At 32.7% G+C, this 22,349-nt stretch overlaps 1 protein-coding gene across 1 annotated transcript; it reads right to left on the reverse strand.

Annotated features, from left to right (window-relative positions):
* Window positions 1-12,959: 12,959 nt before the first annotated feature.
* Window positions 12,960-14,415, reverse strand: LOC108337476 (zinc finger protein 1). Its single transcript, XM_017574008.2, has one exon. It carries the CDS (start codon window positions 14,187-14,189, stop codon window positions 13,299-13,301), a length of 891 nt encoding a protein of 296 aa, XP_017429497.1. The 5' UTR covers window positions 14,190-14,415; the 3' UTR covers window positions 12,960-13,298.
* Window positions 14,416-22,349: the final 7,934 nt, after the last annotated feature.

The following is a 22,349-nucleotide window of genomic DNA, read 5'->3' on the forward strand; positions in this document are numbered from 1 at the left end:
CTTACAGTGGGGCAAAAGGCATGAATGAATGGGTAGAGGCAATGCAAAGAGAAATCAAAGCCCTGCAAGACAATGACACTTGGGTTTTGACTTCACTACCTCCAGGAAAAACTGCTATAGGATGTAAATGGGTGTACAAAACAAAATATAAGGCTGATGGAAGCATTGAAAGGTACAAAGTCCGTTTGGTGGCAAAAGGTTACACACAGCAGGAGGGCATAGATTACCTTGACACCTTTTCCCCTGTGGCTAAACTCACCACAGTTAGGTTACTCATTGCCCTAACTGCTTCAAACAACTAGTTCCTACACCAACTAGATGTTGACAATGCCTTCCTACATGGAGATCTCAATGAGGAAGTCTACATGGAGACACCCCCAGGTCTGAATGTCTATAATAGGGGACATGTTTGCAAACTAACTAAATCATTATATGGTTTGAAACAGGCCAGTAGGCAATGGTTTGAGAAACTCTCTTCTTTTCTTGTAAATGCTAATTACACTCAATCTAAGTCTGATCATTCATTGTTCATTAGAAGAACACCTACAAGTTTCACTGCTCTACTTGTATATGTAGATGATATTGTGCTAACAGGAAACTCTATGATGGAAATCAATTGCATAAAGGAGCTCTTACACAATAGGTTTCGAATAAAGAATCTTGGAGAGCTCAAATACTTCCTAGGACTGGAAGTGGCCAGATCTAAAAGAGGTATCCACCTATGTCAAAGGAAATATGCTTTGGACATACTGGAGGAGACAGGAATGTTGGGGTGCAAACCTTCGTCTACTCCCTTCCTAAGTGACACAAGCTCACTATACAAGTTTGACAGCTACCTGGATGATCCAGGCCCTTATAGAAGGCTAATAGGGAAGTTGCTATATCTTACAAATACCAGACCCAATTTATGTTTCTCAGTTAATTTGCTTAGCCAATTCGTACAATCACCTACTGATCATCATTATTGTGCTATTCAACACATCCTCAGGTACATCAAATCCAAGCCATCTGAGGGGTTTTTTTTCGCTGCTGATTCTCCTATGCAACTAAAAGCCTTTAGTGATTCAGACTGGGCGACGTGTCCCAACACCAGAAGATCCACAACAGGGTTCTGTGTTTTCCTTGGATCTTCTCTTATCTCCTAGAAGTCTAAGAAGCAGAGAACTGTTTCCAGATCCTCCACTGAAGCTGAGTATAGAGCTCTTGCAGCCACTGTATGTGAAATACAGTGGCTCAGTTATCTCCTAAAGGACCTTCAGGTAGAAGAGTCAAGAATTCCAGCCTTGTACTGCGACAACAAGTCTGCAAGGCACATAGCTCATAACCAGAGCTTTCACGAACGGACCAAGCATATTGAGCTTGACTGCCACGTTGTCCGTGAGAAAGTCCAGGAACGTCTTCTAAATCTCCTTCCTGTGCGATCCGACGAGCAGTTGGCCGACATCTTCACCAAATTCCCCCATCGCGTCAGATTCAGGTCAATTGTTCCCAAGCTTGGACTGATAACGATACACCGTCCAGCTTGAGGGGAGGCTATTGGGAATAAATATCCCTTACTGTCTAAAAGACAATATACTACTGTATTTTACGGTTATTAGGTGGTTATGTTTAGTTTTACAGAAGCTCTATAAATAGAGCTTCTTTGTTTCAGTTCTGAGATGAGAAGAAACACACTGTAATATTCAAATACTTCAATATAATAAAAGACAGAGTTTTTCTTACCTCTCTCACTGTCGTCTCCATTTTTGCCTTCTTCACCACTGTCAGCAGCTCTCTCCACCGTCGCCGGACAGTCCCCGACATCGCTGGCCTTGCATCGCTTGAGGAGAAACTTCTCAAGGCTCTGCCCTCTCTCCTCTCACGCTGGATTCTCGGTGTGTGTGTGTGTGTGCCACTTTGGATACCACATCGTTTGCAAAATATCGGACCGTCATGGATTGGGTCGCACGCTTCTTAAATGCACAGTGCTGGGCCATTTATAAAAGGTTGGCCAATTAGAGGGGCATAAGTTTATTTTTTAGTTGTTTTGTAGTCTAGTACTGGGATTCTTGGTGGTTGAATTTGTTCGGGTAGTCTATAATACAGAGGACATGAACAAGCTCATTTAAATTATTTATTTAAGGGATAATACTAAAGAGAAAATTTCTTGACAAGCGTAAACAAACTCTTTTACAAACTTCAAATTTGTACTATTTTGTTCCTTTTATTCTTCCTCATTCTACTAACATTTTGCATGTTCTTTAACCGGAAAAATTTTCTACTAGACTCTCACATGTCAGATTGAAACAAAGATCATGACCTCCTAATGATGCATCACAAGCAAATATCGATGATGATGACATCATTAGGACACACTGCTGGGTAGATGTCGTCGTAAAAAAATAAAGGACGATTATGAGACAGGACAACTTGCTTCCCATTACACTGCTAGAAGAGGTACATTGAAGCGCCAACCATCTACATCTATCAATGGTGACTATGGTTATGATGAATGTCAATTTCAAATGTTTAAACACATTAAATTTTCATTTAGAAGGTAATATAAAAAAATATATTTTTTATTCCGTTTAATCCTTAATTTTTGTTACTTTTGTTTTACTAAAACTTTTTTATTATCTCTTAATAGTTTGATTACTTTATATTTGAAAAGTTTTTCCTAAATTTTTAATATATATTTTCATCTTATCACATAATTAATTATACATTTGTTTTCTTTTGTTAAATTTCATTGAATTTTGTATCATTATTTTTTTAAGACGCACATTTAATCATTTTTATTTTTTTAAATATTTTTATTTATTATTTCTTTTCAATATTTTTGATACTGTTTTTGATTATTTTTATATAATTAATTTTATTTTTTAACTCATTTTATAATTATCACTAAAATTGTATAAAGACATTTTATTTAGGCTTAATAGCCTCTTTTGTCTTCAGTTTTGCTCGATTATGTCAATTTGGTTCCTGGTTTTAAAAAAGTGTCAACTTGGTCCTCATTTAGTAAATTTTGCGTCAACTTCGTCCCTTCCGTTAAATAGAAACAAACGGAGTTAAGGATTGATGATCTGGCAGAAAACGTGTTATTTTGTAGATATATTTATGCTGGCGTGTGGAATGAGTGCAAAGATGGAACTTAGGAGTGCACTGGGTATTTTCTAGGCCAAGCCCAAACCCTCTTTTCTCTAGGGTTTCTTTTTATCTTTTTCAAAAATGAAGGTCTCATCTCCACCTTCATCAGCGACAGCTCTGTCCTCCGCATGACCAACGCCGCTGTGCCTCCCTTTAGCCATCCAATACTTTCGCCGGCGGCACCGATCGTCGCCAGAGACACCTCAACCACGCTCAAGAACAAAACCAGCGTCGTCCAACAACCACAGTGAATCACATCACCTCTATTGACGCACCACCGCGAGCAATCTTGGACAACCGAAAATTCCTTCGTTCTTCCATCAACCACCCAAATCGCGACAATAGAGAGAACCCGAGAAAGTTCATCTTCTCGCCTCCATGTACGAAACCCAAATCGCGCCTCTACCTTGCGAGTTTCGTCCATTCTGAAACCACCAGATTCATCACGAGTTCAGTACTTCTCCTTCGAAACCTGCAAGGAAACGCAACCATCCCCAAAACCCCAATTGAAAAGAGCCCCAAATTGCAGAACCCTAATCATGTAGAAACCATCCCCACCGCGAGCATCCTCATCGTGCATCAACATCGTGTCTCCTCAAACCTGCAAAGCAAGAGAACCAAACCAGAACAACCATGGATAAATCGCAACACAGCTTTGCGCAACCCACTGAATTGGGCATTGTGAGGGTGGTGGGGCAAAACGACAGGATGGATTCGGGGTCTCTTGAAATTCTGGAAATTAGGGTTGGCGGAGGCATAAGAAAGAGGGGTTGGGGGGGGGGGGGGGGTTGGGGGTGGTGATAGGGTGGGGGAGGCAAAGCGGGGCAGAAGGGGAAGTGAGAGAGGGAGCAAGTGGGGCAGATATTCGGTGGAGGAGTGGGACGCCATTGTCGATTATCCATTGCTAACTGCAACACTCTTTTTTGAAAGAAGAAGAAGAATATTTGATCTGAGGAGTGGGAAGTCATTGCCAACTGTCACATTAATTATAATTAAAAGTAATTAAAAGAAAAACATTAATCCAAATTAATTATAATTAAAGGAAATACTAAACACGTCACCACACATACAATTTAAAAATGCCACGTTTCAGCCAGATCATCAATCCTTAACTCCGTTTGTTTCTATTTAACGGAAGGGACGAAGTTGATGCAAAATTTACTAAATGAGGACCAAGTTGACACTTTTTTAAAACCAATGACTAAATTGACATAATCGAGCAAAACTTGGGACAAAAGAGGCTATTAAGCCTTTTATTTACTATAATAATGTCATTGTTTTTATTACCATCCAACATAAATTGAAATTAAAAAAATGAAAGATTTATGCAAAATTTCAATTAGTATTACTTTAATATTTGTTCTTTGTGTGATTTGGTTAAAAGAATTTATTATCATTTTTATTAATAAATATTTAATTAGAATTTGGATAAAAGAAGTAAAGAGACATTTAAAATATTTTTGATGTTAATATTATCTTCTTTTTTTGTTTTAATTTTTTTTAGATATCTTTTAATTTTTTCAACTTTATTTCATCAATGTTTGCAAACTTTATAAATAGGTTAAATCACTTTCGTAGTCTTTGTTTATGTTGGATTTTCTTAGATATGTCTCACTTTTTTCAATTGGGTCTCTAAAAGTGAAAAATTGAAGCAATCGGCTCCCTGAAATACGTGGCCATCATGTTAGATTGGCATATACAAAGCAAGTTATGTTGAATATATAATTAAAAAATAAAAAAGAGTTTCTGAGAATTGAAACCCAAATTAGGGTTCATCTTCAATATGCCGAACATCTGAGAATTGAGACGAACATCACAAGAAGATGGTGAAATTCAGTACACTATATGCCGAATCCAGTATACTCACAAAAATCTCACATGCAGAGGGACTCAAAACACATCAAAATTATGACTCAAAGGTGATTATTGATCAAAATCACAAATTCTGCATTGGATAAAGAACCCACCAGAGAATAGTGAAGGAAAGGGATAAGAAAAGTCACCCAATTCCTAAAATTAGTGGGGATGAAGAATTGAAGTACCCAGAACTCCAAAGAGGAAACTTTATTTAATGAGGTTCAATCATATGTCGTCACGGTGAGGGAGAAAGAGACATCAGATCTTCCTAGATTTATTATTGGTCGTTGTGCGTTGTAAACTTTGTACTATTATATTATTGTTGCAGAATTTAGGATGAAGAAGAATGGAACAGTGGACAAAACCTGCAACCTTCGGCGAACCCTAACTCTGTTTTCATTTTCTTCTTCTTGTTGTTGTGGCGGAGGTGGGTCGTCCCGATGCTAGTGGTGAGGACAAGGAGGAGGACGATTGCGAGGGCGACGACAACGCCGTTGAGGACGACCAGGGGCGCAGAGTGCTGGATTTTGATTTGGTGAGGTTTTGGCTATAGCGAATGTATTTGACGATGGAGAAGGCGAAGGAAAGGCCCTGTGAGACACTGGACTCTACTCCAATATCGAACTCTATGAATTCGTGATTTGTTGTGTCTTTAATCTCGAACCCAATTTGATTTTGAGAAACCCTAATTTGGTGGTGCTTAATTTCATGTTTCAGAAACTTTTTGGGTTTCATGAACCCTGAGCATCAATCGCTAGAGTTGAAGATGATGAAAGGTAAAGTTGAAGATGATGAACCCTAATTTGGGTTTCAATTCTCAGAAACATTTTTTTTAATTATATATTCCACGTAACCTGAATGTTCCACATCATTTAATGATTCCACCTCTCACTGACACATCATCTGAAAGTTAATCTTATTAACCCAATTTAACGGTAGAGAGCAAATTGTTTCAATTTTTCTCTTTTAGGGACCCAATTAGAATAAAAAGACCTATTTGAAAAAATATAACAGAAATCGAAACTACGAGAGTGGTTTAACCTAATAAATATTTTGATTTTGAAAATATTTTACTATATTTTAAAATTTATATAATTATAAGTTTTTTTTCTAAATATTTGATATTAAAAGAATAAAAACATATTTTGATATTAAATATTTGATAATATTATATTTCTTTTGTCATAATTTTTTAATTTTTTTTAAAAATAATTAATTGATATTATAATAATAAGAAATCCATACAATTATGAATACATGTGTATACGTATTATCCGACAGAGATATAAATGAAATAAAACTATACATTTATTTATTTATTATAGGTATGAGAGTGGAAGATAAATATGAGGTAATAAAAATTATTCGTGCTCCCTTTCGTTGCCCTCCTTACTTCAATCAACTTATTTTCTTAAATTGTGAAGTTAATAAATTATTTTCCGATGTATTAATATAAATTCTTTTATAGTAATAATTCAATACCTATTTTTATTTATAATTTATGTAATATACGTGAATGTACATACGGTAACCCAGCTGTGCATGAGAAAACCAGGTGTTCTGATTCAATTGATCAGACATTTAATTAAAAATTAAAAAAAGAAGTTGTGACTAACAGATAATATAGCGTAAATCAAGCAAGCCTTTTATAAAAGTGTCTTCTTAAATTAATTATTGAAATTCAAAGTTCAAATACACCAATCAAATATGAAAGTATGACAAAATTTTAAATACATTGTGTACCAGCTGTTACAAAATTCTTTTCTTTAATCACTGCTTTCACATTCAAACTTCTTAAAGATACTTCCACATTCTTCCTCAATTCAATATATAATTAAAGGTTTAATACCCAATTTTGTCCTCAGTTTGGTTCGAAAATCTCAATTTAGTCCTTCATTTTAAAAGTGTTTGAAATGAGTCTTCTCTTTCAAAATTTCGAGTCAAATTAGTCCCTTCCGTTAAATATAAGCAGACGGAGTTAATGGAATGATGATCTGACAGTAATTAATGATTAGGTCTCAAAACACAACTGTCTGCGTGCTTACGTGGTATTAAACCTTAAATTTATATATGAAATGGCGAAAACACCCTCACGCCTTCACCTTCACCTCACCTCACATCGTCCACCATCTCCTCTGAAACCCTCCCCTTCGCCGCGATCTCCGCTCCTCCTACCATGGGAAACTGCTGCAGATCCCGGCCGCCGTGGCCCGCGAGGATGTCAAATCGAGCTTCTCCAACGCAGACCACCATGGCAAGCGCAGTTCCGGGGCTGAGGCTGTCAAACAGAAGGCGCCGATCACGGTCCTCGCTGGCGTGCCCAAGGAGAACATCGAGGACTGCTACCTCGTGGACCGCGAGCTCAGCGTGACTTACCTCTGCATCGACCGTGACACGCGCGAGCTGCTCGCTTGCAAAAGCATCTCCAAGCGAGGTTGCTCAGGAAGCTCAGTACGGCTGTCGACGTCGAGGATGTTCGCCGCGACGTAGAAGGACTCCAGATTAATAGGTTCAGTGAAGTTGAAGAGCTTGTATATCTTCGTTGGGTAAATGCATGCTTAAGGTATGAGCTGAAGAATTACCAGGCACCTCCTGGAAAATTATCAACCCGTGATCTAAACACAAGTCTCAGCCCAAAATCACAAGAGAAGGCTAAGCAGATAATGCTAGAATATGCGGGATCAGAGCATGGACAAGGAGATACAGATCTTGATAGCTACTTCTCTCATACCTCTTCACCAGGCAGTGAAGATTTTGACAATACTTCTTCCATTGATAGTTTTATGAGTAAACATAGTAGTGTTAGCAAGAAAACTAGTTTAATCCAAAAGTTGAAGAAATGGGGCAAAAGTAAAGATGACTCAAGTGCTCTTTCATCACCAGCCAGATATCTTTCAGGTGGCTCTCCTAGCAGGATGAATATGAGTAGTAGACCTAGGGATTCCCTGGAATTGTTGATGCAAAGGAATGCTAGTGATTCTGTAGCCATCACTACCTTTGGACCGAATGATCAGGAACCTTCTAATTCTGTTGAAACACTAGCTCTTCCTAGCATAAGAAGAGTTTCATCCTGTGAATCCTTAAACTCTGTTGCATCTTCATTCCAATTGATGTCTAAGACAGTGGTTGGGCATCTGGATGGAAAATATCCTGCATATAAAGACCGCCATAAATTGGCCTCAGAAAGGGAAAAACAAATTAAGGAAAAGGCTGAGAAAGCAAGAGTGCAAAAGTTTGGTGACAATTCAAATTTGAATATGTCCAAGGCTGAAAGAGAGAGGACAGTGTCTTTGCCATCAAAACTCACTCAATTAAAGGAGAAGACACATGTCTGTGGTAGTTCAAATGATCATCTCAGAGAACACCGCCAGCGCGAGATCGTAGAAGCCGCAGCGAGCGCACGTGCCAATGAGGGCAATCCAGCGGCGAACATTTGTTGTGGGAATTTTGTCGAACAGTTTTCGCGCGTGGGAGAGTTGGCTACAGCACACGTAGAAGGTTACGAGGTTAGAAGCAATTACGTTTTCGAACAGTTTTCGTAGCTTTCTCCAGAACTTCCCTCAAGATTTCTCCAACAAATCACCCCCAACTTGCGACAGCCGCAGCAGCGCGCACGCTGCGTTCTCCTTTGCCGTCGCGGTTCCCGTGCTCAGCGCGCGAACCAGCGGCTTAATCGCTCCTGCGGAGGCGATGGCCTCCTTGTTCTCGTCGTAGAGCGAGAGATTCAAAATCGCGGTTTGATTCCTGGAGCTCGAGGTCCGGCGAAGAAATGAGTGAAATCAACGGGGACAGTCGGCGTCCTCGTCGCGGTAGCGGAGGTCGAAGCAGGCGCCGCAGATCTGGCCGCGGTTGAAGAGGGCTTCGCTGAGTGCAGCGGTGGCCATAAACGCAGAAATTGGGTATTAAACCAAAGTGGGGACACCACGTAAGCACGCAAACAATTGCGTCTTGACACCTCACCAAAGACAACTGCCACGTCATCAGCCCACTAACTCCGTTTCCTTCTATTTAACGGAAGGGACTCATTAGACTCAAATAATTACAAGTAAGGATCCATTGCACTCACATTTCTATAAAGGGACTAACTTGAGATTTCCGAACCAAAGTGGGGACAAAATTGGGTATTAAACCATAATTAAAATATATAAAAGTTTTCTCCATAATACAAAGGCGAATAAATGGTCGCATATAAAAGGGTTCAAGTGTACATAATCATATTATTTTATTAGTATAGGATCCCATTTATTTATTTACTCAAGGTCTTCAAATAAACTATATAATATTTTTAAGAAATATCTTACACTGAGATGTTTAATCATTTATACGAGAAATTCTGCTTAAGATATCATACTATTGATTATAAAATTAATATTAAATTATGATATAAATGATTGTAAATATTAATTTACAAGTTGCTGTAATAATTTTAAAATTCAATTAAACTATGCTTTTAAAAATGATATTAAAATATAATAAGTTTTGTGTTATTGATGTTTATTAACTTCATGATTATGATGTTTCATTCTTGTCATGGGTTTTTGGAAAAAAATTACAAAAAAGATACAATATTAATAATACATCAGTTCAATTTACATGATAAAATATTTTATCTGAAATTTTAAAACAATAAAATTATGAATACTTATTTTTATATGATGTTTAAATTTTTTATTTTTAAATATAAAATATAGATTTATATTTAAATTCTCATTACTTTAACATAAAAAGTATATTAAATTTTAAATCAATTAAAAAAAATCAATTTATGTGTATATATATATAAAAACCTTTTTTAAGATTTATTTTTGAATACATTTGCTAAATATTGAAATGAAAAGTATAAAAGAGTGGATTTGAGAGGATGAATTTAAGGGGATTTGAGAGGATTTGAAGATAATTTTTTTTGTCGTTTATTTGAGTGAATTTGGAGGTAAATGAGAGTGAATTTGGAAATAAAATTTGTAAGAATTAGTATAGAATTGTATGGACATGACAAATTAAAAAAAAATTATTTCTAAATTCACTTTTATTTACCTTCAAATTCACTCAAATAAATGACAAAAAAAATTATTTTTAAATCCTCTCAAATCCATCCTCTGAAATCCACCCAAAAGAACAGGACCTAACTGAAAAGTCATTAGAGAGATAATATATACGGAATCCAATTTACAGAATGAATTAACATAATTTGTTTATAGTTTTTAATTTTATAATGTTTGTCTAATATGAATGTGACACGTGTACTATTCTGAACCTATGTAATCCTCGTTTAATAACATTGAGTTTTGTAAATACTAGGGTGAGAAAAGAGGTTGGAATGAGAAAGAGCCGCGTTTGGTAATTATTATTTAAAACGAAAAGCTTTGTCGTTGTTTAAAATATAAAACAGACGAATCTTTCCTAGATTTGAGGCCAGTTAATGAAAGAGACCTAGTACACATGAAGCCATGAAGGACAAAAATGCCTTCGTATGCTGAAGCCAATATAATACATAAAGTCTTATTCTATTTCTCCATGTATGGACAAAGAAACTCTCTACTTTTATTTTCTGCAAATATTTTATCTTCATTCCCAAAGCACCATTCATGCCTTTCTTTATCTACTCACTTTCTCATTCCTCCTTGCATTGCCTTTCTAATACTTTATTTATAGGAATCTTGTATTCTTCTCTCCCGTGATCAGGAACAACCAACTTTGCAAAAACACACTTTTATACATTTCACAATTCTTTAGGCCATTTTCAATCATATTTCACACCTATAGTCCTTTTAACATTCATTTTACCAATGTTCTCAATTTTCTTGCATTTTTTAATCACGCCTCTTGTAAGTAGTAATTGACTCTATAATATATTCATAATTAGAGTCACCCTTTTTACCAAATCTTTTCATACTCATTTTTTTTTCATTCATACCTGAAACATGTAATAATCACATTTATTAATAATAATTAAATTTCCGTAAATCTTATTTATTTTTAACATCTATTTTAATTATTATCCATTAAGTTAGATACTAATCTAACACTAAAACAAATATGTTCAGTAATTAAAAAATATTAAAAATAGTGAATGTCAATTTATATTTAATTAACTTGTATTTACATGTATATTTAATACATGTTATCTGACATATTAGTCATAACATATATTAGGTGTTAATTACCAAATTTAAATATTATTTATCTATCTATTAAATACCAAATTTAAATACTATTTTTTTTACTGGTGACTAATACTATCAAATATTGCTTATTTGCTACCTACTAGGTGTCAAGTATCAAAGTCAAATACCACTTACTTACCACTTATTTAATAGGTGTCGAGTACCAAAGTCAGCTACCGTTTACATGTCACCTACCGGATGTCGACTACTATAGTCAAGTATTGTCTACCAAAACCAAGTGTCTGATTATCAAAACCAAGTGTTGTCTACTAGGATCACCTCGCCTACCGAGAGCCAAGAGAGCCAAGTGTCGTGTATTAAAAGTTATGTGCCGCTTACTAGAACTGCATGCCTCATACAAGAGCTAATGATGAACTACTCAGTCACAAGCCGATTTGTTTGAATGAATCTACCCGACCACAAGCTAGTCTGTTTGAATGACTTTACTCAGCCACGAGATGGTATGTCTGAATGACTCTACTTGGCCATAAGTCAGTTAGTCTGTATGACTCTATCCAGATACAAGCCAACCATTTTGAATGACTCTACCCGGTCAAGAGTCAGTATGTCTGAATGACTCTAACTGGACACAAATTGGTTTGTCTATCAGCTTGTACCTGGCCACAAGTTGGCACTATAAGAACAACAACTAATTGTTTCTACCCATTCACAAGTCGGTCTGCCTGACTGTTTTTACCTGACAATAAGCCAACCTATATATGATTACTTTAATTCGACCACAAATCGACTTGTATGACCACTACCTGACCGCAAGTTGGTCCATTCTAATACCTTTCAATTTATGATCTCTCCTATTACCTTTCAATTTATGGTCTGTCTTACTACCTTTCAATTTATTAATGCTAATGATATATTATTTTGTAGCTTAAGGAATCAAACAACTAATTTATGAGATAAATAAATTATTAAACTCATATAAATCCATAAAGGTGGAACCTATAAACGTCATAATTCTATATTTATAGTATTAATTGTTATATGACATATCTGATTACCTTGAACATCGATAAAGCATCTAGTTTAAAGAGTAAGGAATTTTTGTAAAAAAATTTAAAAAATCTTTCACAAAATATATTCACTCTATATAAGAACATAACACAAATATTTTTATTTATTAAAAAATAACGCCGACTTAACATAGATTATACCGACTCTATTCTTTAAGTTAAAGTTGACTTAATCAATATATACCTTTTATATAATATAAAATATAATTTAAAAATAACTCTGTATTTTATACTCTTAAAATTTAATTTTTAGGTTGGTCAGGTCATCACATCGAACAAACGAATCTAATATGTACTTTTTTAAGAGAGGATTTATTAAGAGAAATAAATAAATGTGATATGAATCCAACAGATAACCATCACTCAAAATTTTGAAGGGAATAAGTTTATGAATTTTTTTATTCAATTATGTCATATTTACTAAATGTAAATATTAAACTTACATTTGAATTTTTAACAGTAACATGGTTGTTTAAAAATGTATAAAATACGTTGCTGATCTGTGCACGTGCTCACAGAGCATGAAGTATCAGTCTTGAATTTGTGATGCTCAACCTATGGAGAAGGTAGCAATATCCCATATCATTTTTCCATTATTTTTCGGATTAAATTTGAAATTGTGATACATGAAAATGCGAATAGTGGTGTCACATACTCAATCCAATCCTCAGACTGATCCACAAGAGTTACAGGATCTTGGAGAAAAAAAAAAAAGAAGCCTTGGTTACATTTACTTTTATAGAGTGACAGAATGGGGGAAAAGTGATGTGGGGAAGAAAAGGACTCATCAACAAACTTTAAAATTTCAACTCAATAAAAACACCTAACTGGAGTTGAATGATTCTCAAGTCATTTACAAGAAAAGAACTTTGATCCTCCCATAAACAAATTTACACAAATGTTATTTCACACTGGGGAAAAAATAAAATTGCCAAAATCTTAACTATACTAATCTTAACTATATATAGATATAAGCCAAGCCAATAATGTTCAGAGTCCTGGTTTGGATCTTGAATTCTGGACAAATTTAACCACCGATCTAGTCACAGGTGTGGCCATGATGTGGTTGCTGAGAGTTCAAAAATCTTGAAGTTTGCAGCTGAAATTGGTAAACTTTGTTTTAGAGCTTGAGGGATAAATCAAGGTGCTTCATTTCTTCTTGATTATTGCTCTTCAAACGAGTTTCAGCACCGGCCACACATCCACCGATTTCCTTATTGGCTGAAGAATTCATCAGGGTGTTAGCCATTTCAAACCTACCAACACTTGTTTGTGATGATGAAAATGCTGATTTTGTTCTGTGAAAATCAGCCACCGGTAGTTTTGCTATTCCAGGTTGTTGGTCAATGACGGGTCTTGACCAACCATGGTGGTGTGCATAAGAGTTTCCAAATCCAGTCACATGATGATGATGATGATGATGATGGTGATGAGAGGGCTTTTGGATCATGGAGTGTGCTTGAATTCCAAGAGGTCCTCCTCTACTATTGGTAGCACCATAAAGGGGTAGGGAAGCCATGCTTGCATAGTGGGTGTTATTATGCAGTAAGGGAAGGCCAAAGGCCATTATCTGTGATCCAAACCTGTGCCCTCTCTTTGCTATTGACCTCTCCCTCTTGTGTGCATTTTGGTGCCCACCAAGTGCTTGTGAACTGTAGAACTTTCTGTGGCAGTAGTTGCAAGAGAAGACTCTTGGCTCAGCAGCATCAGAAGCAAGAGGGACTTCTGAAGAAGAATTGCCACTAATGGATGATGACCCCACATCCAAACAGGTTATGAGATTCAGTTCTAGTGCTTCTGCACTGCAAGAATCATCACCTGAAACATTTAGATCCAATACAGCACCATGCTTTGACTCCTTATTTTCTTCCTCTTCTTCCTCAACAGATACCTGTTTCTTCTCATGTGGATGCTGAAGCGGAGTGCTTGGACTAGGAGGTGCCTCTGCAGCACAAGAGAAGATGCTTCCTCTGTCACAAAAGTATGCCTCCTTCTTGCTTCTTCCTTCCATTGCAGTTTCCAGAGTACTTTCCCACTCCCTTTGTTTGTTTGGTTGGTTAAGGAATTTCAATTACTTGATTCTTCACACTATATGTGGATAAAAGTAGTATATATTGGAGAGAGACACTTGCTTTTTGCTTTTATTTTTTTTATGTCTACACTGTCATGCACACTGGCCAATCCTATTTGGATCATAAATGTTCATACTATATAGCATGATTAATTTTCCATCAATTATGATTTCCCTTTTTATTTTCAATACTCAAAATTTGAAGAAAACCTAGCACGCATCACTTAAATAAAGTAATCTCCGAAAAGAGACAAACTCTTCGTTTTGATTATTATGGATGTCAAATAAACATTACAACATATATACAATGATGTTTTTACATCTATTTAGTATTTTCATATCTCTTTCATCCTATTACTCTTTGTATTTTTTATTATATCATGTTACTTGATACATCTTTCATTTCATTTTATTTTTTGTTTTGTTGTTGTTTTTGTCTTCTTTTCTTCACCTCTTGCACTCAAAAAGGGGTCCACTAACATAATTTTTTTAACCATTATAAAATGGAGTGTTGGTGTTGTTAAAAGATAAAACGAGAAAAGCTAACGTTACAATTTAAACATGTTTGCTATTATTAATTAAAATTTATTATAAGACTAACTAAAAAGAGAAAGGAAAGAATAACATTTCTCTATAGTGGTTGTAGCATCGTTTTTCAGGAGGAAAATTGATAGGTTTTTTCCTTTTTCTGACTTTGTTTGAAAGACCCGTGTACAACCCATGTGGACGGATGCGTAGACTCACATCCAATTGTTCTGTAATTTTAATACAGTAGGCCATGGCCTTCTGTGAAGAAATTATATCTTATGAACTATATGGTTTGAAGTGAACCTCAATGGTACATGCTCATCACAAATTGTTTTTTCTTTTCATTATTTCAAAAAATACTAAAAAAAGAGTTTAAATCTAATCCATCTTCAAGAAAAAGAGACAACAATAATTATCAACAAATTAGTTTTATATTTAGTTGATATGAGATTTATATTTAATAAATTTTATTAAAATAGACTCTAATATTATTAAAATAAAAATTATTATTTTTATTTATATATTATAAATTAATTTTATTTTTAGTGGATTTAAAATTTAATTTCAAAACTCTTGAGATGAGACATACCTGAATATTCGAAACAAGGTTCAGAAAATAATGTAAATGTTATAGGAAGAAGGTTTGTTGGTATATTGGAAAGCAGTGTGATAAGTTAGGTTTGGAGTTTGAGTTAGGGCAGAATAAGGACATGAAGAAAATGGAGTGATAGGATCACGCGCACCTCAAAAGTACCTTAATCATATGATATCAAACTCATTTATATCCTCATTCACATAGGAGACAAAACCAAACATTGTCTTCATATTCCAAAGTCACCAAACAAAACTTTCGTAAGTACTTGAAAGTCCATCAACAAAGACACTGTGTCCCCCAGTTGTTGCAGGATTGTCCCTTTGCACATATGTTTTCACATCCTTTTAAATATTATCCCTTTTTATTTCCTCACAACTTTCTCATCAATGAATTAGCTTATCTCCTTTCTATTTCTAGTTACAACTGATTCATAATGAAATTGTATCAATTAAAAACAAGTTTTATTAATTGGAGTGAGATCGTGAGAGTTAAACACAACTTTGATGCTAACGGCTTAGAAGGAAACTTTTACTTTAATTCTCTTTTATAGCAAATTAAAATTGTTGTAGAATGACACGAATTTAAAAACAAAATTATGAATCTCTTTTTTATATGTTATTTAATTTTCTTATTTTCTACATAAAACTTTAACTCATACTTTAATTCTCAAGAATAATTTTTAACATAACAGTATTTTTGCTTTTCTCCCATGGGTCTCTCTTTGAAACCAATTTAGCAGAAACTATAAAAATGGTCCCCATAGGGTAAAAAAATCCTATGGTGATGAGTCGTATAGTGTGGCAGAAGAGACAAAATGGCCGACAATTAAAAGAGGAAGTTGATATGGAGTTCCTCTGATGCCCTTGATAGTGGTATTTGGGATGAAGTTAATAATTAGAATTAATATTAATATTATTATTATTATTATGGCGGATCTAATCTCTAAGTTAAAGTAATGGATTAGGTACATAAGTTTGGCTTTTGCAGAGGCATATAACACTAATTATTGTTACCATATTCGCAAGTCATTTTTGGCAACTTTGGTTAGCAAAAGTCCTAACCCCACCTTAAAGGGCAATGAGTGAGTTTGGGAATTTAAAAGAGAGTAATCCCATTGGGCAAACAACTCAATGACTTCATGTTAGTATATTGTTAGTTGTCTAATCAATGCAAAGAACCAAATCTCTTTATGAGATCTCTCTGTCTCTGTAAACAGGTCCACATTTGAAAGCTCTCCCACAAAACAAAATCACAAAGTTTCAATCCATCCATAAAAGTAATATCTTTCGGATCCACGTGAAAGTACCACATACAAGACAACTATCATGCTTTTTTCTCTTCTCAAATCTTCTCTTCTTGTTTATGTTTTGGATTGGATTCCATAGATTTTTAGGTATAAAAGACATTTGACTAAATTCAATCACCATTTTTTTATCTTATCATTTCTTTCCTTTCATTTTTAAATTCAAATGTGAATTGATTCACTTCAGATTTTATTTTCACTGTTTTTTTTTTCACTATGCTTGTTATATTTAAGGCAAACTTCAAATTAAGAATGATAATGGTACATAAAGATGTATTCTATTTATTTTGAAAGGAAGTTTAAATTTCTATAGTTTAGTTATATTTGAATTATTTGTTGTTAGATATATTAAATTATTAAATATTTTAGATATATATGTTTTTTTATTTTTTATCTTTAGTTAATTTGTTATTATTTTTTATTTGTATTTTAGGTTTAACTCATTTTTCTTATACTACAAATATAGTATCCTATGTATATATTTAACATAATGAAAGATTAATTTTATATATAATTTTTTACTATACTGAACATGGTATCTAGAGTTTAAGGTTCTTTAAAATTTCTCTTATACTATAAATACAGTATCCTATGTGTATATTTAACACAACAGAAGATTAATTTTATACATAATTTTTTATTATACTGAACACGGTATCTAGGGTTTAAGGTTATTTGAAATTTTTTTTGTCATCCTTGCCTATTGCAACCATCTTCACTATCATTGTTTATCCTTGTCATCATCCACCGGAGCATTAGTTTTGACTAGCGTCATCTCAACTAAGCGACCACAACGCTGTTGAGATCGTTGTCATTGGAGTTCATACATGCTCTCACACATCGATCATAGTTCGTTGTTGTCTAGGTTGGTATGTCATCTTTGCAAATCTTTATATGGCCTAAAATAGTGTCCTAGGACCTATGTTGAAAAATTTAGTAACATTGTTCAACAATTTAGTATGACTTGGTGTGAGGCAAATCATTCAGTTTTTTACCATTACTCGAGTGTTGAATGTGTCTACTTGATAATATATGTTGATGGCATCGTTCTTACATGCAATGACAGTCATAAGATTTCTCAAATGAAACAATATCCTTGTAACCATTTTTAGACCTAAGATCTTGACAAACTTAAATATTTCTATGAGATGACATAATCCAACAATGATATTGTTATATCTAAAAGGAAGTATGCATTGGATATTTTTGGAGAAACTAGGTTGATGAATTCAAAATTTGTTGACACACCCATGGATCCTAATACTAAACTTCTACCAAAATAGGGGAGCCTATGTTAGACTCTGAGCAATATAGAAGACTAATTGAAAAATTGAATTATCTTACAGTTATTCATCCTGACATTTCCTTTGCAGTTAATGTGATAAGCCAATTTCTTAATTCTCGTGTGAAGATTATTGGAATGCAGTTATCTATATATTAAAGTATATTAAAGTACATTAAAGATCACTTGAAAAAGGATTCTTATATGGTTCCAATAACTATACAAGAGTGGTTTGTTATTTAGATGTTGATTGGATATGATCTCCTTTTGATAGAAGGTCTACACCCAAATATTATGTCTCCATTGGTGGTAACTTGATATCTTTGAAAAACAAAAAATAAAGTGTTGTGGCAAGATCTAGTGTAGAAACAGAAGATAAAGTTATGGCTTCAGTCACTTGTGAGCTTGTTTGACTTAAGCAACTCCTAAGAGAGTTGCAATTCAGAGATGTCATTCAAATGACACTTATATATGACAATTAGGTTTCTCTCATATTATTTATAATTTTTTTTCATGAAAGAACCAAACACATTCAGATTGACTGTCATTCCATTTAGGAGAAGATTGTATTTGGAGACATCAAGACTGAGTTCGTTAATTCAAGTGACCAGTTAGTAGATATTTTCACTAAGTCTTTATGAGGGTCGAGAATTAATTATATTCGTAACAAGATTGAGACATACGACTTGTATGCACTAGTTTGAAGGGGAGTGTTAAATATATTAGACTATTAGATTATTTTTATCTTTTATCTTTAGTTAGTTTGTTATTATTTCTTATTTGTATTTTGAGCTTAGCTCATATCTTTTTTATTTTAAATACAATACCTTATATGTATATTCAACATAAGAGGAGATTAATTTATACATAGTTTTTTACTATATTGAATAATTGGTAACAATTATGGAGTGAATGTTATTTTTTTTTTTGTTTTAAATATTTTTTGTCTCTGGAAAAATTATATATTTATTCGTCCTTACAATTTATGAAAGTCATATGTTATGAAATTGTATTTTAAGACTAGCTCAACCCAAAACCGGGTTGTAAAGTTGGGTTTGTATTTACTTATATATTGTGAATTAATTTTAGTCAATGAAAGAATTTCAACACACTCCTTTGTGTTAAGCCATATAAATCTCATGTATGAGACTCTATATTAATAAGTGGTTCGATAACGAGTATAACAATAAATTCAACAACCAATAAATTTTACATAATATCCATAACTCTGATATTATGTTAAGAAGTATACTTAAAATCTAACTTAACCTTAAAAAATATTAGTAAGATGAGATTTGTATTTATTTATTTATTTATTTATATATAACCTAGTTTCGTTGTTCGAAAGGATATTTTACATTATTTTTATAAAGTGAGGAGATGAAATAGATATATAAGATAGTTTAGGAACAAAACACAAGTTTTCCCAAATAAATGATATTATTTAGTGAAATTATTTACTAAATTATAGATGGTAATTTAACTTAAGTTATATGTATTTGGTTCATAAAATAATATTTTCAGTAAAAGATATTAAAATAATGAATTTGGAGATATATTTTTTCTTATTTCTTATTCTAAGATTGCTTTCAAAAATTAAGTTTTAAAAACAATACTCCAATAAAAGAAATCATTTATAATTCCATTTCTACAGTTTACATTAAATTTATCGAGTTCATAGGGACTCGTGTTTCTAGTAGGTTTATTTTTGGGTCAGGCAAATAGAATAAAATACATTAGGTACAAGTAGCTAGAATATAGCAATATATTAGGTGTGTATGTACCTAGTAAAATGAAATAATGAATGATGTTTAAAATGTTTGTTTTTTCTTTCTCTGGACACAAAGATGATGCTGATAAGGACAAATGGAAACATGGTTAGCTGGGCCTTGACTGTCACGTACACGAGTAATCAATAACCCTAACATGGCATTCACTTTATCGTCTGAGATGCTTTTTTTCTTTGAAAAAGCACTTTCTAAACCTTAGTTTGTTTAATTTTGTGCATCATCTCTTACTCAGCTCCCTTCACACTCATCCAAAAAGTCATTTTCCCAAAGCCCAGTTTGCTTTACTGTCCATGCAAGTTGTGTGCTACTTATGACCACATGAATGGATCGAAAGTAAGTTTCTAAAATGAATCAATAGTTACCAATTGCTGAAGCAGTAATTTCAACTTCAAGTTCAAGTTCAAGACACAGGTTCCTTTAAAGAAACTTCTCCACAAATCCATCTAAAAGATATAAAATTAATTTCTGCCACAACAACAAAAAAGAGATATTGTGACAAAAGTTTAGTAATAAATATAAAATTTATCACTATTTATACTTGTGACAAATTTTTTATTTATTTCAAATATTATTCATAAAAATGACAAAATTAAAAAATTGTTAGAATAATTATATTAAAATAATTTAAAATATATATGTAATAAATATTTACTAAATTTTTTTATATAAATATAATAATTTTTCTTATGATAAGAATATGATTAATACAAAATTTTATTAAATATTTATAAATTAATGTTTATTTATTATTAAATTGTGAATTGCGACGAAGTTAAATTATTTGTGTCAAAAGTGTCAAATTCATTATTATATATATATATATATATATATATATATATATATATATATATATATATATATATATTTATATTAAATAAAGCACTTACACATATATATGTAGTGAAAAATATTATTTTAGATGTCAATTCAATAATTTTTAATATATTACTTGTGATTATTTTTAATTTGTTACATAAAATATACATGTCACAAATAATAGCTTAATAATATAAAATTTCTTAGTAATATAAAGTGTTGTATTGTAGAAGTATTTTCACTTTGATAAAAATATGATATCTAAAAGATATTGAATATTTAATAATTAATAAAAATCATATAATATTAATTTTCATTATGATGATAACATTGTAATTGTTAAAAAATAAGTTACTTTTATTTGTAACAATGTAATTATTATTAATAAATATAATATTTGTCATCATTTATATATTATTTGTGATTATTCACTAGTGTAGCGAAGGGAAACAATCGCGGTTGTTTTTGTATATACGTCGGGTTTTAACACTACAAGAAAAATCACTTACATACCGTCAAAATCCGTATATAACATCAAAAATCCGTATATAAAATGATTTTACATACGAATTATATACGGACAAAAATCCGTATATAAAAAAGGCGTAGCTAAATTATATACGGAAAATCCGTATATAAATTATATACGGATAAATCCATATGTAATTTACATACGGATATTACATACAGATAAATCCGTATGTAATTTACATATGGATATTATATACGGATAAATCCGTATGTAATTACAAATACATATGTATCTATTGTTTATAAAATATTTAACATATTTATTTAGATTGGTTTTTTGTAATAGTTATATAATTAATATTAAAATTTTTACACATTAAAACATCTCATTAAATTTTAAATAATTACTACCAGATTATAAATGTTAAGAATTTATAATATATAATTGTGTTGAAAATCAAATAATTAAAACATTGAAAATTTTATTTGAATACTCTATAAAGAGAGTTCAAAGAAATAAATACAGAAATTACTACCACCACTTCTCTCTCCTACTCATGAACTCCATGTCTTGCCAAACAACATTCACATGTCTTTGTTTTTTGTGAAAAAAAGATAAAATTACTTTCAACTTTTTGCTTGGATTTGGTTCTCCACTAACCACTGCTCCTCTTTATCCACAGCCCTACTACCAGCAAAATGCTAATGCTCTAAAACAATTGTTTTCTTTTTGTCTTGAACTAAAAAAAAATAAATTATCCTAATTTTCTATTCCTTTTGCAGTCCTGAACCTCTTAGCATCCTTTGTCATCCTCCCAAATTCCTCTATCACTCACTTCATGTTAAACTCTTCCACTTTCTCTACCATTTTCACAGTGCTTCAATTGCAGCTATTACAAAAGAACATAAGAATTAGTTAAGACAACAACTTACAACATTAATAATAGCTATACAGATATATTAAAATCGTTTTATTGAAATAAAATTGCACAAATATATTAAGAATGATGTGATAGAAATCTAGAAAAATTAACTAAGATATTGTATAATAACTCTTGTAATGTAAGATTACATGTCATAAGAATAAAGAACAATTACTTTATAACATCAATAAGAATATCATTGAAATATGAAACTTAAACTTGTTTGACTTAACCTTTATATATTCAACCTTATTTTGTACTCTAAATTAACTTTTTGTAGCATACTATTTTCGTCAAAAAGTGAATTTTTCATTCTTCAGTTTTTTTCAGTTTTCGTCAAAATGTGCATATATTTTATTTAACTTACTATACTCACCTAGTAATCATTAATA

The sequence above is a fragment of the Vigna angularis genome, chromosome 7 (genome assembly GCF_016808095.1).
Source record: "Vigna angularis cultivar LongXiaoDou No.4 chromosome 7, ASM1680809v1, whole genome shotgun sequence".
Classification (NCBI taxonomy): Eukaryota; Viridiplantae; Streptophyta; class Magnoliopsida; order Fabales; family Fabaceae; genus Vigna; species Vigna angularis.